The 19,074-nt window shown below is 35.7% G+C and overlaps 1 protein-coding gene across 6 annotated transcripts in view; it reads right to left on the bottom strand.

The window, feature by feature from the left end:
• LOC135210863 (uncharacterized) overlaps positions 1-19,074 on the bottom strand; it is a 114,727-nt gene that overhangs the window by 38,176 nt on the left and 57,477 nt on the right. For 2 of the 6 annotated variants that reach the window (XM_064243763.1, XM_064243768.1), the window contains exons 6-9: positions 17,853-18,089; positions 12,997-13,197; positions 3,837-3,930; positions 1,529-1,632 (exon numbers count right to left, since the gene is read on the bottom strand). In XM_064243763.1, coding sequence (XP_064099833.1) covers positions 1,529-1,632; positions 3,837-3,930; positions 12,997-13,197; positions 17,853-18,089 — 636 coding nt within the window. The remainder of the gene's footprint in view (positions 1-1,528; positions 1,633-3,836; positions 3,931-12,996; positions 13,198-17,852; positions 18,090-19,074) is intronic. The other 4 variants (XM_064243764.1, XM_064243767.1, XM_064243766.1 and 1 more) reach the window with 4 other exon arrangements.

Here is a 19,074-nt window from a genome sequence, read left to right on the forward strand (position 1 = left end):
ACAGCTCTCCTAGGGCTGGCCCGAAGGATGAGATATTTTTACGTGGCTAGGAACCAACTGGTCACCTAGCAACAGGACCTACAACTTATTGTGGGATGAAAACTGGGACAAATTAGAACTGGCTAAGAGACAAGAGACGTAGTGGTAAAGTAGTCCATGGATAAGACAAGCAAGTTGGAGCAATCAGACTGCTCCTTGGGAATGACAACTCCAAGGCAGACTTGGATATGTAAGAATCTGAGGACACAGGAGGAGGCCAAAGGGCATCTTTAGGGCATAAAGCAATGCCAAAGTTTGAGCAACTAACAATGGCAGGTTTCACAGGTAAGCTTGTGGGGATCATGTGTTTGGCTGGGGCATGAGCTTCAAAGAGGCGAGAGTCTTATGTTATAAAATTCAAGTGAAGACTGAGGCTATTTAATGGAGAAATAATCATATAAAAATGAAAACAAAGAAAACAAGAAATCACACAAATTTCAACAAGCCACAACTTCTAGTGATGACAACAAACCAGGCAAACAGCAACTCTCTCCCTCCCAAGCAGGTGTTCATTACTAATGACTTAAAAAACCATGCAAAATAGCAAATGCGCAAAACAAAAACTAAATTCATGAAAATTATGAAGCTCTGGGAATATACAAGAACAATCCAAGAAAACAAATGTTTTTAGAATCCTGAACACTGAAAGTCTTTGATCTTTTACCTAATTATATTTATGCTCAATTTTTGTCCATTTTAAAACCTAAAAAATGTGTTTTATCCTCTTGCTCTCATTGGGTTAAAAATCTTAATCTGATCTCTTAAGGAAATTCTAAAAGACTGCATCTATAGCTGAATTCATGATGTCCACACAAAAAAGGAGCTACAAACATTTTGTTATAGCAATTCAAAAAGTGGTGAAATTCTACAGTGTGACTAGATATGACAACATTGTACAGTATGTTAGTAACATAACTGATGAGGTTGGTTCTAATACAATTATGCTCATAGCCATCTACCATTCAAGAAAGGTACTGTACTAATAAACAAAATGTGATTTGCATGCAAAATAAATAAGACCCAAACTAATTCTGGCATTCATAAATTTTATATTACTGTACATTATTTATACAAAATCAGATTCTGACTATTTGAATAAATATATGGTTAAAAACATTGAGTTTCCATGGAGTTTTGAATGGAAAAACTGTTTCAAGGAACACACGATGACCGATATTCTTATCTCATTAACATTATCAGGGTTGAAAAAAAAAATGTACCAAACAATCCAAATTATTCAGATGATATGAAAACTTCAAGACAGATTTTCACTTTTAGAGGAAATGATGCACTTACCTTCTTTAGATAACTTAGGAAGAATTGTCTAGTATATTTCATTATTAAAGAAAAAAGAAAAAAAAAAAAGTTACAGGATATCCATCTTTAACATTCCTTTTCTATGTACATGCACATTCTAACAAACACCAAGACATTTAAGAAAACTAAACATAACCATGGTCAACAATTTTTCCCTTTGTAGAATACATACCTCACTGTTGGCACTATCACTTCGACTTGTCAAAAGCTTCCTCTTTCCTAGGACTTCATCATGATCAGACCCTGCAATTAGTAATCGTAAAGAGCTCATCCGGCCTATAGCCCGATGAGCTTCAGCTGATGAAAACGGCTCCACAAGCTGTGAAGCCAATGATGAAATGAGCAGCCTAAGGTGAATGTATCTCTGCCACTTGTGAAAGTATTCATTACCAAAACCCCTGGAGATATGTTTTTTGGAGAAAGAAAAAAAAAAGCACTACATCCTACCCTATTTATTGTCATTGCAACAATATGGTTTCATTTTAAAATCTAAATACAAGAACACTACAACAAACTCCAGTAGAAGGTACCTACTGCCAACCTACTTGACCAAACACACACACACACACACTATTTTAGTATACCTATGGTACACCACTAAATTTAACCATGAGCTACAAAAACCAGACTAACAGCCTTGTGAAGATGATATCTAATGACATTAAAATGAATAAATATAGTACTGAAATCTACCATAACAGTAACAGTTAAACAATCGTGAGATGTTATCCATTTACATTTGTTGTGAATGTAATGCCTTTTATCCATACAAATTTCCATTGCTGGAAAACTATCATATTAGTAAACTTCACTTAGAAAAATGAGTGTCCAATTTTTCAATATACAATAATGTCTGTAATGAAAGATGGTATTACTTGTCTGATATATACTATATATACTATATATACATATATATATATATATATATATATATATATATATATATATATATATATATATATATATATATATATATATATATATATAAAAACAAAAACAAAAAACAAAGTTGGCTGGTTGGTTTTATAAAGCTTAGGTGTAACACCAAGCACTGGGGCAGCATAGGCCAATCAGCACTTAATGAATAATTTTATGAATTTATAAGATGTGTTAAATCATATAAAACAGGTTTATTTCTTTGAGATAATTTACTATGTTTTGGAGTGGGGCATTTTCTCCCAATAGTTCTTTAAATGGTATATTTTTGTTTTCTTTCAAATTTATGGCAGTCCGTCAGCAGATGGCAGACTGTGATCAGAGTACGACAGTGGTCACAGTAAGGGGCCTGTCTTTCCTCGTCTTGCAACATCAAGCATGTGTGTGTTAAGTAGAATGTCCTATTCTTAATCTTGTTAATATGACATCTTCCCTTCTCTGACATTGTCGTCTATTCCAAGATATTACAAATTATTTTACATGCTTTAATTTATGATTTAATTCTAGCCATTCTTTTTCCATTTTGACTGACAATATTCATTTATTGTAGTTTTAATGTCATTGCAAGGTATTTGTATTTTTTAGATATATTCCATTTTTACTGCCTTTTTGGCTTCTTTATCCACCTCCTCATTACCCTTTACGCCCACATAGGAAGGGACCCAACAGTTTCATGTTTATAGATTTCCGTTTTACTATTATATCTATCCACTCCCTTATTTCTTCAATTACGGGATGAGAAACTGTGTATTGCTTTAGTACCTCTAAAGCACTGTAAGAATCTGTGTATATTACAAAGGTGTCATTTGTCTTTCCCACCATAAAGGTGTTTTATAGCCTTTCAATACAGCATTTATCTCTTGCAGTGAATATCGAGCACATTTTTGGAATTTTTTCCCTTATTTTTTAAAGTTTTCAGATAACTAATACTGATTTTAATTTGGCTTTTCTGACAACATTCTGTCTCATTTAGACATTTTCATAAATCAACCAGAAAGAAGAAAGATGTCTAAAAGGAGTGAGTAACTAGGATGCAGGTGGCTTGGTAACAGAGACAAGATCAGAGTACCATTACAATAAACAGAAAAAGAATACATTTTAAATACCCTAATTGATAATAAAGAGGAATTTAACAAAGACCAATAAAAAACAGATTTGGAGAGGTCTGTAAGTTAGCCCCGATTTATAAACATGGAGATGGGAGCTGAAGAAAATTTAACTAAAAAAAGGACAAATCCAGATAATTTGACTGTCAATTCCAATTTGAACTAACTTTTGACTGTCTTTAACAAATAGAACTAGTTAATAGAAATGAATAAAAATTACAGCAAAAATAAAGTTACTACTATATAAATTTTTAGGGCAAATGAAGACTGCTCTCTTCTGGAAGTGACTAGTAATCTGCACATTGTAATTTTTCTTGACAAGCAAAGATGAAGTAATTTTTACCAAACTATTGTTAACATTAATATTAATGTATATATTCTTTACTTATGCTTGTACAAGACAAAAATTGTGTTTATAAGAAAGAAACAAAATTTTACCTTTAGATTTTTCTTCCTTAAAAATGGAGCTTACACACTGAGAATCTTGAAGAGGTAGAGTACGATGACCACAGCTACCATGCATATTATCCTCCTGGTAAGAAAATTAAGGAAAGTTTTGTTCAGGACTTGCCACTGGAGAACTTTCAGGGGCAAATTCATCTCTTAAAATGGATATACATAATGCTACTATCCTAGTAGATGGCTGCAATGTTAGGGAGTTACAAGGATTAGAATGTCTCAAAGACTTGTTAGTCCATCTGAGGAGACATCTTGTGCTCGCATCTCTGAGCAGGTTTTACTGTTCATTCACAAAGCCCTAATGATTTTGTTTAGCATACCTTGTGCCCAGGGGAAAGTCTGTATGAACTGATGTCAAAACACCAATTTAAAAATATAGCAGTAATTCAAGCATAAAAAAAAATACAAGGCATAATTAAAACATTTAATCCTGAACTGTGTTGAAAGGTCTTGGGTAAATTGAAATGTATGATACTCATCCAGGTTAAATATGCATAACCTAATACTGAAACTAGGCAAATTTGATCTCTATTACAATAATGTGACAACTAAAATTATCAGCAAAACATCAGCTGATAACCAATGATGATCCACAAGTTCCTATTTTGAACTGCAATCATACGTACAGTCGTCCCTCGTTTATCACGGAGGTTAGGTACTAAAACAGCGGTCCCCTGCCCCCTCGACAAAAATTAACGGAGTAGCGACTTTTATTAATATATATTTCAAGCCTTTATAAACTCACCCTACAGTCTTATAAACCTTCCCCACACTCTTAAGTGGTTGGTTGGGATTGAAGAAGGAGAGATGGGATCCCTCAAGGAAACCAAAATGGTTGCAGTAGGCAAAGGTTAATAAAATCAATTTATTCACATTTTGCAAGGACAAGTGTGTGTGTGTGTGTGTGTGTGTAAAGGAGGTAGCCCTCTTAGGAAGTCACCTGAACCTTCAACCATGCTTTTAAAGAGTTCATTTCTTACCACACTGACGAAGGAAAGGGGTGAGAAATTAGCTGCTTCTTTTATTCCACTAAATGCTCACCCTTTCTGGCAAAACTGTTTATCTTTGAGATCCTGTGACTGCCTTGAAAAATGATATTGTTATGATACAATAAAGTTTCATACATACTTACCTGGCAGATATATACATAGGGACGACGGAGTCGATAGCTATGTATATATCTGACAGGTAAGTTGAATGTATGAAATTCCCCTTTCACACAATGCCGCCAAAATTGGAGACTGCCTGAGATTATAGTGTGTGATGTCACCAGACCAGGAAAACTAAACTGGCTCTTGCTAAGGAAAATGAGAAATCATAACCATATGACCTACTGCCATATACCTGGTGCCTCAGGCAAGATGTTACAGGTGCCACTGCCACCTCACGGGAACAGAAAATTAATCCCCCGAAGTTATAAGAAACGGTGCACCATCAACAAAGATCCCAGAACTGGTCCATATCTACTGTTAGAGGCATCTGTCCCTTTAAAGTTCCTGCATTGAGCTGTCCCACTATCCCACAGTCCTTCGTATGGCCACCCCCAATCAATTTATACGTGCTTTCCCTTAAAATTTTCCTCCATGCATTATACATCGACCAGGCTACATGTAAGATTCGTCCAAAGATAAAATCTTAAGAGATTATTTTCAACCCAGTCATGTCTTCCTTCACTCTTATAATGAATTCCAATTTCTTTTCAAAGTGAGATTTCTCTCAATACCCTGACTGAGTCAGCAGTGTGTAAAATTAATGCAAGCGATTTTGCATACAAAGTTATTTCTAGTACCTTAAGTGCAAGCCTTGATTCGATAGAATTAGCTATTTTTCCTATTAGGAAAGCTTAAATTATTTTCTCTAATTGCATTATGTAAATTTAGATCAGCCTTGTTTTTCCTAGGTTTAATAACTACTTTTTAAGTAAGCAATTTGTGGTAGGGTAGCCTTTGTTTTTTTGTGTCAGTATTTATTTACATTATTTTTGAAGTTTAGTGTTTGTTGTCCTGTCATTTTAAGTACTTAGTGTAAAAACACTCAAGTGTGGTTAGGCGTCTCCTTCCCATTGTTTATCAAAATTTTATTCTAAAGATTGATTTTTCTATTTTTTAGAAGTATTGATGAATGCCTTCTTGGCGATGTCTGGACGTTGGGGCTTGGGCCGAGTTAGTTCAGGCTACAGCACTCCCCTGATATACAGTATCTTAGCAGCTGGCTGATTTGGAATTTAGACGAAGTTTGATTGGCAGCCTTTTCTTGGGACCACGGTTACAGATTTTTTGTCTTGGACCGTTGTTCGCAGGTCCTACCGTCACCTGTGACTTGGGTGATTCACAGGTGCTCCTGTCACCTGTGACTTGAGCGTTTCCTGCTTTTCCCGGTTGAGGAGGATTTCCAGGGGAATTGGTGCCGTTGCTTTCTCCCGGTACTGATGGAAATTTGCCTGCCACTTCTGCATCACCATCCAGCTGCTCTCTCCAGTATATTTGGGAGCTTGCTAGCTTATGAGACGCCAGGTAAGAGAGAGTATCTCTGGTTTTCGTTTGGGGTCGCCTTCCCTGTATGGCTTTGCTCTGGCATTCATGACCTGCCCTGATAGCTGCTTTAGAGAGCTGATCATGGCCCGGGGATTCTCTCTCCTGTGATGCCTCCACTCACGTGAGAATAACTATTCAGCTTTTGAATTATTCAATTATGTATATTTTGCCACATTTTAGCTGACTTTCTAATGTTAACAGACAGGTCATTTATGTTCATTGTTCTAGGCAAGGTTTCACATATTTAGCTTTGTGGTAATAGGTAGGAATTATAATAACTTTCTTTCTTTACTTTATCTGCCTTCCTTCACCCTCTGAATTAGCATTAGGGTAGTTTTTGGTCTGGCCAGCAAAATTGTTGGATCCAAACAAGTCATTTATTGATTAATAATTGTCACTTCCTCCTGACATATTTGCCTTTCTTTGCTATGGTTTGGCTCTTTAGTTTTAGGGAATCCAGTGGGATTCTAAGGACCAATATTTGACCTTCATGATTGTTACAAAGGTATTACAGTATTCATTATATCCTACATGGTTGATTTAAATTTTGCATTTATTAGGTATCAAATATAGTTAAGTTTTCTTGAGTGTTTTTGTTTCTGCTGACCTATAACACTGGGTTACATTTATTACTAACAACATCTATATTATTAATTTAAGAACCTGCGTAACAAACCCGAGGGTTGTAACATTTCCCCATGTAATCTTGCAAGTCTTCCACTCACAGACAGTGCAAGTAAGCTGTGGAAACATCCAGTTCGTCTTGTACCCTTCACAGTGGAAATAGCCACTGAAATATACCCAACAGTATCCCTTTTCAAGAGGATCTTTCTATAATTCTTTAAGTTTTTCTAATTCTGTTAATTTTAATCACTGGACAGGACTGTTCGTTTAAATTCCCAATCCTTCCGTTTCAAGTGGTAAATTGCAAGTATAACAATGTTTAAGTAAAATCCAAGTGTTTATCTGAAATTCCCCTTGTTGAAGCAAGGTCTTCAGCCCATTCTTATTTATTTTTAATGTTTTCACCTCCCCAAGTATTTGCAATCAGAGCTAATTTTCTTACGGTAAGTTATCTGTTTACCAGTTAGGACCCAAGAAGTCCCCAACCTTCCACACAAATATAAAACCATTTGTAATTTAGTTTTTGTCTTCTTTCTCTGGAGATACTTCAGTAAAAAGTTCATACGTGAAGAGGAATTATTATACAGGCAGTCCCAGGTTTATGACTGTTTCAGCTTACGACGCTTTTCAATTTTATTAATCAGAAATTATTTCCAGGTTTATGACGCATGTCCCAGGGTTAGGACACTTAAAATGCTGATCCGATGGAAGACATACGACTCCGAAAAGGCCAAATAATCAATGTTTCTTTTTATGAAAAAGGCAATCAAAATGCAGTTTAAGGCAATAAAAAAGCAGTTTAAGGGGGCCGGCCGGCTAATGCCATTTTTTAAGGACAGGACTTTGATATTCATACCACTTAATAAGGTGACTTGGGACATTCCAAACCGCATGTGATTTTCGCCTCTGACCTTCGGTTTTGTGACGCCAGGGCGATTTATCTCAAAAATAACCATTTTTCAAATTCTATCTCCTCCCTTGATATTTAATATTAAGACCTAGGATTACTACCATATATAGACCTGATGTAGACCTCCAATCGAATGAGGAGTTTTTTTTTCTAAAAGTCATTTTTTTGCTAGATATGAATTTTTCACTATGGTAAGAAAATAAACCCTATAAACCAGGAGAAAAAAAATTTATAAAAAAAAAGACAAAACAAAAATTGGAAAAAAGGGCTCTATTCCAATGTTAAAACTTTAAAACTAAGTGAGAAGATAGATTTTGAAGGTCAATAAGTATAGTTTTGAGATACGGGCGTTCAAAGTCTTCCTTCGTATTTCTATAAAGACAATGTTAATAAATAATGATTATTATGAATATATATATATTTTATTTTTTTGTATTAATAAACCAAAACTATTTTATCTATCATAATTTAATCATAAATAATGATCCCTTTGCTCAATATCGTAGCATGGGGCACTGCTTAAGGCAAGATGGGGCACTCCTTCCTACACAACTCTCTCTCCCCCCCTTCACTAACTTGGCTTATTACAGCGAATTTTCTTCTTCTGTATGTTAGCGAGATGTTTTCCTTGTATTTTCCTCTTTGGCATGATGAAAATCTTGCCGAAACAAAGATAAACAAACGTAAATGCAAGAGAATGTCAGAGGTGAAACTCGAAGGTGTACTCTTTTTACAAAGAATTTAATAAATCATGATTATTATGAATTTCATATTCCATTTTGGGTATTAAAAACCAAAACTTTGTTATTTATCATAAATGAAGATCTCTTTGCTCAAAAATCATAGCCTTGGGCACAGTGTGACGTGTGCTGTCAGGCAACCCTTACTAGTAACCCTCCCCTCTCTCTTCACTAACTACGCGTATATTATGATATTCTGTAATATTACTGGAGCGATTTTTCTTCGTCTGTATGTTAGCGAGATGTTTTCCTTGTCTTTTCATCATTGGCATGATGAAATTCTTGCCGAAACATACATAAACATACGTAAAAGCAAGCAAATGTCAAAGGTGAAATCGAACAGGATGGTTGGACTTGGTAGCTGACTGAAGTGAAGTCTCCCTTCTCGACTCTGGGAATGTCTACAGATGCCATTTCTCCCAATTTCTTTGACAATAATTATCAAAATTTACGATAATAGAAGAAATATTGCATTTTCTTGAACGGATCAATGTTGAGTTACGTTAACTAATTACCCTGTAACTACAAAAGTAAGAGGAATTTTGACAAAATATGTCTTATACGTATTCTCAATTGCCATATGAAGCTCCATGAATTTTTTCATGACAGCATTTTTTGCCCTATACCGCCATATATATAAGGGTTCCGGCCGGCCCCCTTAAATGGTTTTCAATACAACCAAAGCATAAAAAGTAAGATATTCTTACGATTTTTGACGTTTTTCGACAACATTCTGCTTTACATAAATTTTTGGCTTACATCATATCTAAAGAATGTAAACTCCATCGTAAACCGAGGACTGCCTGTACTAGCCATGTAAAATAAGATCATTTTACTTTTTATTTATTTCCTTACCAAGAAAATTGGTTCAGTAGCAAATGCAATGTTTATGTTTTGTTAAGCTTCAGGGTAAAGAGGAGGTTAATTATGTCACAACACATCAAATTACTGTTGGCAAACGGCAGAATTTACAATTACAATCCACAAGAAAGAGAAAGAGAGGTCAGATGACTTTTCAAAAGGAATTTACATAAACAAACAATCCAAAGCAATATCCATTAGGTAGACGGAAGTAAAAGTAGTCTGACAAAGCCAGGAACCAGCATTCAAAATCTTATAAACAGTTAAGTTCTTCTAAAATGCCAGGGAGGAACTTATTCTTCTGATGTAATGTGTTCTTGCATACACAACATTTGTGACAGAACTCGATGATGAGGAGTAGGCTTTCCTAATCACCTCATGCAGCCAAAATGAAATGGTATTCTTGGACACTTCTTTCTTGGCTCAGCCTGTGCTAACAAAGAGACAAAGACACCTAGGCCTCAGGTGACAAGTCCTTTTCAGATAACAACACAGTGCTCAGATGGGACAAAGCAGTAACTCTTGAGGGTCGTTGTTAAATTCCTTAAGGGAAGGAATGGAAAATGAAGCAATTGTGTCATCATGAACAGTGTGATTTGAGTTTTAGCCATGAATTCCAGGACAAATTCAAAAGCTACGGACCCCCCAACCCCTGGTGCGTTTTGTCATAATGTAGACCATGGATTCCTCCAAACCTTTTCAAGAAAGCCAGGGCCAGAAGGAAAACTGTCTTTAAAGTCAGTTTCCTGTGTGACGATTGATGCAGGAGCTCGAATGAAGCTTGAGTAAGAGTACTCAGCACCAGATTAAAGTCTTACGTAGGAGGTTCAAGTTCCTTAGTTGAACGAGACTGCTCAAAGCTCTTGAACAACAGAGACTTCCCAGGATGAAGTGCTGTCCACATTTTTCAGATGAAGAATTAATCCTAAGGTAGTCCTGTAGCTCTTGACCACAGAAACAAAGACATTTCTTTGTTCTAAGAAAGACCAGAAAGTTCACTATCTACTGAAAAGAAGTTCTAAGTGGAGAGATATCCCGTCGATGACACCAATCACAGTAGATGGCCCATTTACCCTGGTACATAGCCGACATAGATCTCCTGCGGTAGCTGGACACCTGAGTTGCTCCCCTGCGAGAAATACCTCTTGCTCATAAGAGATACTGGACAGTCTCCAACTGTGAAGAGATACAGACCCTACCAATTGGTGGTACCTCTCTACATGTTGGCAGAGGAGGGATCTGTCTCGGCACTGCCAAGTGAAAAGACTGATCCAGGGGCCACAAAGGAGCTAATAGGGTCAGAACATGATGGTTCAAGCAGGGCAGAGGGAAGAAGTAAACTTCTAGGTTGACCCAAGGATGCTGAAGGGCGTCCTTCGTCACAATGAACAGATCTGGGACCACTGAACAGTAGACCTCTAGCTTTCTGTTAAACCACTTAGTGATGAGGGTTAATATGGGTCTTCCCCATAGATAGAATAGCCTGTCCACTTTGTCCTGATGCAAACACCACTCTGTACCCTGACTTTGTCCCTGACAACTTAGCTTGTCAGCCACTACATTCCTTTTGCCCAGAATGTACAAGGCCTTGAACTTCACCAGAGTTGTAGATCTCCCACTGGTGCACTTCAACTGTCGAGTGAAGTTGGTATAGAGAGTGACCTACTATCCTCTTCTGAAACTCCTAAGACACAGGAAGGCAGCTTTCAACTGAAACATATTGATATGCGAGTTGCATGTCCTGAGAGCTCCATGCCCAAAGTCAGGAGCTCTTCCAGACGAGTACCCCAACCTTCACAAGGTGTATCCAAGAACAGGAGGCGATCCAGATGGGGGTGAATGAAGAACTCCTACTGATAGGTTCTGTTTGTCCAACCACTACAGAAGGTTACTTCTCACCTCTGTCAACAGAGGGACCAGGAACTGAAGGGAGTCTCCTGCTGGGGACCAAAATTCCTTTAGTCTCTACTGCAGTGATTATATATGAAGATACCCATGAAGGACCAGTCAACAGGCCCAGAGGTAATTGCCACTGGTGAGCTGGTTGCTCTCCCCTCGAAAGGACTGTGCTACCTTCCTGAACTTATCTATCCTCTGATCTTAAGGAAAAAACCTCCATGATGCTATATCTATTATTCACAGGTGTAGAATCCTCTGGCTGGGAAGAAGATTGGACTTTCCCATGAGAGAGAGAGAGAGAGGGGGGGGGGAGCAGTAGATACCCCACCTGAAGGACATCTACCTACGGTTCTGAAGTGATTCAAGCGAACTGAATGAAAGTGAAAGAAATGGGCGGAATGTAGTGAAAGAAAAATATTACGAATCTGGGTGGAAGTCAGTGGGAAACAGCCCCAGTCTCCTACTCAATAACCCACACCATCACCTTCCTCTCCTCTCTACCGTCTCTCTCAGCCCAGGGCCAAATACTCATTCAGTAAGACTATTTCTTATTGTTACTGTATTGCATTTGATAGTTTTTACATTGAATTATGTTAAATTTATTTTGAAATTCCCACTTCTATTTTCTTTATGTGAAATGTTACTGCTTTCATGTACATACGGTAATGCTTTTCCTTCTTTCCTCAACAGATCAGCTGTGCATCACTGATTTTGTTCATCTTTTATGTTAAATTTTATTGTCAAATACTTTTTTATTTTGTTGAATATGCTTGTTAAACTATATTGTAAAGAAAAAAAAAACCAAGTTTTTCTTTTAAGACACCGTAGGCGTGGAGTACTAGTAATATTTCGGTTGAAAAACAAATTTTTCAACATGATTGTCTGACAAATGAGGTACAGTACTCGACAATATATTAGGCCGCTTAGCGTCAAGCAGCCTAATATCTTTTTGAATTTTTAAGGAGAGAGGGGTGGAGCTTGGACACTGACAAGCTTGGACACTGACAAGCACTCCTACTGCAATTTTTGCCTACTACGTATCACTTTGAATCAAAGTAGAAATCAGATCAACTGGGTGTGAGGAGACATTCAGTTCGACACTGGGTTGCCAGATTTAACGAAGGAGGCAACCAATGAGATTCTGTCTCAGAAAAAACACCCTGGTAGGCCTAAGAAGATTTCAATCGAAGTTTGACTGTTCTCAAGCGTCAATTAGAGCGCGGCCTAATATGTATCTTGTCGAGTACTGTAGTATCACTCTGTCGTCGTCATCTTTCGTGGGAAAGAGGAGGTATTATCACTGTATTGTTTCTAATTTTTTGGGCTTGAAAATTTTACCACAAAAATAAATATGATAAATATGGCGAGGGACGACTGTACTTACGTTAAGAGAGAGAGAGAAAGAGAGAAAAAAAAAGACATGCTGCCATACTAAAACATCTCATTACAAGAATTACAAAAGCGCAACTCTTATCTTCTCAAGGACAAACAAGAAGCGAACGCTATCTATCATGACTCTTCATACTACATACTTTTAAAATAATAAAAGTTTCATATGTTGCATGCCTTACCTGAGACCTATTAAGATTAAAATTGATGCCTCTATCTACATCTGTTGAACTTTTATGCACAGTCACCTCTTGGAGTTCAATGCCATCCTCTTCTATAGGTTCATTGGAACAATTGCGGCCCAAGCTTCCAAGTCCAAGGCCTCTAGAATACTCCTTATTCTCATTTTCCTCGTCTGTTGTTTCACCCTCAGTAGCATCTTCCTGAAAACCAGTCTTTCAGTGGCCAAACATATTCTTTAGCTGTTATATCAATTGCACAAGGATATTCACAGGTCAAAATTTCAATTGAAGAATGTTAAAATATGGAATTACTTTCAAGAAACTCTCAACTTTACAATTTACTTTGAAGCTGGATATCAGAACTTTCACACTTGTAGTTAATGCCCTCATTTTGTTTTGAACTTCCATACTGTATAAATTGAATACCCTTCTCTTAACAGGACACTTCAAATATGTGGCATTTCACAATTTGACAAATCTTACAATTAAAACTGTATATAAAATCTTTTAAAGTATTATATAAACAATGAAATGAAATTTCAGCTAAATGTCTTTCTCTTTAATTCTGCAGAAGGTAATCAAATCTGTATCTACATTTTTCTGAAATTTTCCCTCTCAGATATTATGCAAATACTTTACCCTTGCTTTCAATCATCCTCAATTCTTTTCTAATTCTACCTTGGACATTTCTTCTCTTTCACAAATAAATATGGTGACCATACAATTGGTGCTGTTTAACTGTTCTGCAGCCGTTCTGATGGAGCACCAAAAGTTAGCACAAATATTTTTTTCTATAAGAATGCCTAGTGGTTTTCCCATTATATTACACTTTAATGTATGAAAGTTTCTGGTGTTCCCAGCTAGTACTTCAAGTTGTTAGGAAGATAGTAATCTTATTGATACTAACTAGTACTATTAGACAGTCTCATCAACTGTGGGACCTGGTACCTCTTCGAATATTATCTTTGCGTAATCTGGAAAATTAGGAAAGATCTTAGCTTGATTTTCGAATTAATTTTTGTTGTAGTTTTGCAACATAGTCCTTTGTTTCAAGTTCAGAGAATTTAAGGCCCAATTAATCTTCAGATGATTATCTATCCCGAGAGTGAAAATTTCCATACTGCATAAATTCCATTAATGTCCATAGGGGTATGATTAGCAACTCAATATATTTATCTCCAACATATTGCCAAGCACCACAGGGATAATTTAGTGATATCATTGCCTTTCAGATTGTTTCTTATTACTAATCTCATCAAATTATGCTGGCTTTTCGGTACCAGATTTTATTTTTTAATCTAACATACCATGATCTCTCAACTTAATACATCCCCCTTTCTGATAAAATGGCTACTTCTGTCCTTATTCTACAGCATATATTTGGTTACCCTTCACCTGAACTTCAGACAAGACTTTTTCTTTAAAGTGGCTGCATTTGCACGGTCAAGAAACTACTTCCCACACTTATGTTAGACTGCACGATTCACTGGCTCTTGCCAACAGCTCAATCTTATTTCTGCTTTTGTTTCACTTTTAGTGAATGGTCCACAACTACCAGCTTAGGAATTCTTATACTTTTTCCTTTCAGAGATTAACCCTAGTTTCTTTCTTGATTTTCCCTAAAAACTGAACTGTCTGTCTAGTTAGCATATGCTTTAAGAAATTTAAGCTTTCTCTCATACTGCTTTCTCATACTTGAAGTCCAAATTACAATGTTTTTTCTCAAAAAGTGTAACTTAAAATCTGCAGAAATTCAAATGACTATGAAATGCAAAGTATTTTTTTCAGAGATCTTCCAAAACAGATCTTGTGAGAAATATATTTTCATTCCAAACCCTACTGCAGAGCACCATGTAAGTTCTCTGCACGGATCCATGTGATTTTAGCTGTACTGCCATTTGCATTCACTTTGCATCTTTATTTTTTTTTTCAGCTTTGGTGAGGAAATCCAACACAATTCCAATTAACTACTGTAACTGAGGAACAAATTCAGAACTTTAAGGTCTTGCGATGTGAATTAGTTGCCCAGTTAACCCTTAAACGCCAATTGGACGTATTAAACATCGACGAAAATTGTCTGTTGGGTGCCGAATTGACATACAAAACGTCGACAAGTTTTTTTTTTTAATTCGTGGAAAAATAGTTATAGGCCTACTAGGCGAAAACTTTTGTATCACGCACCTTGAGGGTTGCTGGGAGTTCACGGATCAAGCTGTTGTTTTGTTTACAACCGATACCCAGGCGTTCAAGCACGAATTTCTTTCTTCTCTCAGTAAATAGCATCAGCAACACATCTCAGATATTATTTTGTCACTGACATCATTTTTGCACCATTTTATATTAGGCGTTACATAGAGTTTTATAGTGAAAATGTGTGCAATTTCATGTAGAATACAAGAAAAAACAACCCATGGTTGTAGCTTTTATCAGTTTTGAAATATTTTCATATAAATAACGATGTGCCAAAATTTCAACCTTTGGTCAACTTAGACTCAACCGAAATGGTCGAAAAATGTAATTGTAAGCTAAAACTCTTATATTCTAGTAATATTCAATCATTTACCTTCATTTTACAACAAATTGGAAGTCTCTAGCACAATATTTTGATTTATGGTGAATTTATGAAAAAAAAAAAAAAAAAACTTTTTTCCTTATGTCCACGGGGTAACTTCCGAAAAAATCTGAAATTTTTTTGCAAGATTGTCGTAATGTTTGCACCGTTTTATATTAGCCGCTACATAAAGTTTTATATATGGAAATGTGCGCAATTTCATGTAGAATACAACAGTTAACAACCCATGGTTGTAGCTTTTATCCGTTTTGAAATATTGTCATATAAATAACGATAAGTGCCAAATTTCAACCTTCGGTCAACTGACTCGACCGAAATGGTCGAAAAACATAATTGTAAGCTAAAACTCTTACATTCTAGTAATATTCAACATTTACCTTTATTTTGCAACAACCGGGAAGTCTCTAGCACAATATTTCGATTTATGGTGAATTTATGGGAGAAAAAAAAAAAAAAAAAAAAAAAAAAAACTTTTTCCTTAAGTCCGCGTGGTAACTTCCGAAAAAACCACGAAAATTTTTTTTGTCTGATTGTCGTAATGTTTGCACCATTTTATATTAGTTGTTACATAATGTTTTATATATGAAAAAGTGCACAATTTCATGTAGAATACAACAAAAAAAACAACCCATGGTTGTAGCTTTTATCAGTTTTGAAATATTTTCATATAAATAATGATAAGTGCCAAATTTCAATCTTGTCAATTTTGACTTGACCGAAATGGTAAAAAAACGCTATTGTAAGCTAAAACTCTTAGATTCTAGTCATATTCAATCATTTATCTTTATTTTGCAACAAATTAGAAGTTTCTAGCACAATATTTCGATTTACAGTGATTTTATGAAAAAAAAACTTTTTCCTTACGTCCGCTCGGTAACTCTTCCGAAAATTTTTTTTTTGTCCAATTGTCGTAATGTTTGCACCATTTTATATTAGCCGTTACATGAAGTTTTATATATGAAAATGTGCACAATTTCATGTAGTATACAACAACAAAAAAATATCAGTTTTGAAATATTGTCATATAAATAACGAAAAATAGAAAAAATTAGACCTACGGTCAACTTTAACTCGACCGAAAAGGTCGAAAACTGCAATTGTAAGCTACAACATTTACAGTCTAGTAATATTCAATCAATTACCTTCACTTTGAAACAAATGGGAAGTCTCTAGCACAATATTTTGATTTATGGTGAATTAAAAAAAAAAAAATTTTTTTTTACGTCTGTGCGTTATGAATTCATGCATCATATTGTGATAATATTTTCTCTATGTTGCTTTGATCGTTTAAAAATTTGTTATATACCAAATTCATTGCAATTTAGGGTACAATACATCAAAAAATAAGAACTCATTAGCTTTAACAGTTTTGCTCACAGCGCGATTTGTACACAATTATACGTATATGAAATTTTTTTCACGCTGTCATGTATTCCAATATTTATTTATATTTTTTTTCATTTCTGATGGTTGCATACTAAACTTCAGGCAATGACAAAAAAGGAGCCAAAAAATTAACTCAATCTTGAAAATTAAGCGTGCTATGATTTTTTGAAAAAAAATTTTCTGCTTCGCGCTCACTCGCTCACTCCGCCGGCATACGGGAGGCACTTTCAGAAATACCGACTCAGCGTTTAAGGGTTAAACTAACTTACAACAGTAATAATTCTATTGAGTTAAATCTAAAAAAGCAATTGCAATAGATTATTATTAGTATTAATGAAGTAAAAGAACATAATTGTTCTCATTCAAAAGTTAACATGGCAAAGTGTGTTCAATGGAAACAACAAAAAATACACAGCAGAAAGCAATACAACTGGGCCAACATACTACAAATGACCTAGTACCATAAAGTGCTAGATACTGGAAGTGGCAAAAAATTCAACTGGACCGCTAAGTACCATCTCTGGCTTAATTTCTTTTTTTAATACCATAAATGCATATGGCTATCAGGCTACTTTTTGGTTAATTATGCCACAATAATTCCAAACTACCACCTCTGATTTTCTGTTATCTAACAATGTTTACTCTTTCAATAAGCTAAACTTGTGAAAAGAAATGTGAAAAATACCCAGTTGGTTTATTTATTTATTTATTTTTTTTTTGCAAAGGTTTAATCCAGTGCCTCAATGTGTACTTAGAATGCAGACTACAGGGTTTAAGTAATGAAGAAATCTTTTAAACTGTAATTTACACTTATAAGAAATTTTGACCGATTTCTTGAAAAATAAGTGCAATAAAAATTATCCAAATTAAGTTTACTGAAAAGTAATGTTATACTTACTGACTGAGAATCATCTAAATCATTGTTCCAATCAGTGCCTAGTCCAGATGCCCCACCAACACCTTCAGGAGGGAAAGAGTGTTCTGCTGAATGTGTGGAAAGCGTTGAGTGAGGAGAAGGTAAAGGGCAGTGATAAGGATTTTCGTCCCCAGAGCTTTCTCCTCCCCCTTCACGGTCTTCAGAACGGCGTGGATAACGGGAAGAAGAACTCTCGCTTGAGGTTTTTTGTCTGCGATTCTGTAATGTAGGAATTATACAAGAAAACTAATTCCAGTTTCAAGAGTTGAATGGTTCTTCCACCATAAAGTCAAGAGGTGGACCAAATGAGTAGGTTATATATAAGAAATTAGAAATTTGTGTATTAGAATAAAATTTTCAACAAGTCTGATCAAATAGTTACGTTAATTGTTTTTTTTTTTTTTTTTTTTTTTTTTTTTTGTAAAATGGATGTGTAATCCTAGCCTATTAGACAGCCTGCCTGCTATGGAATAAACCAACATTTTTATAATAAATTACGATTTTATATATACTTGCAAAGTAATTACATAGCTATAGTTTCTAATTTTTAATGGCAGCTTTAAATTGAAAATTCCAGGTGGCGCTATATTGTTTTTGGTGTAGGTTAAGTGCCACGCCCACAACTGGGGAAGAATAGGTACAACACTGCTAATGAGCCTTGTTTGTTTATGGTCTATATCCATTACATAAAATCTAATTTTATCATAAAAATGTCCTTTTTATACAAGTAACTTACCAAGTAATTACACAACTGAATCCCACACTAATAGGGGGTGGGAATCAACATGCACTACTCCAAAGCATTTATAAATGAACATCAATTGAAATAGGCAAAAGCTAGCATTTTGGGAATGCTTGTTGCAACCTTTCCTGGTGAAAGAGCTAGAACAGGAAGATACTGCCTCTGGTCATTGCTCATTCCAACCTGTAGGGAAATAGACAGTTTAATTGGTTCAGGAGGTTTGATCCCTACTTGATAGAAACGCCTAGTGAACTGCCCTTTTGACCTCTTGGGCTTTACACCCCGAACCGTAACTAACCAAAAACACTATTACCTGAACACCAAGTTGAAAAAGCAATACCCAACTGATTAAAAAGAAATGACTGGTGGGTACTCCAGGTACCAAGTACCTTCAGGTTTTCCATAAACTTGACGACCTTATACAAGAGAAAATAGAGGAATCACTTTTACCCTTCATTCCCA

Source organism: Macrobrachium nipponense, chromosome 4 (genome assembly GCF_015104395.2).
Source record: "Macrobrachium nipponense isolate FS-2020 chromosome 4, ASM1510439v2, whole genome shotgun sequence".
Lineage (NCBI taxonomy): Eukaryota > Metazoa > Arthropoda > Malacostraca > Decapoda > Palaemonidae > Macrobrachium > Macrobrachium nipponense.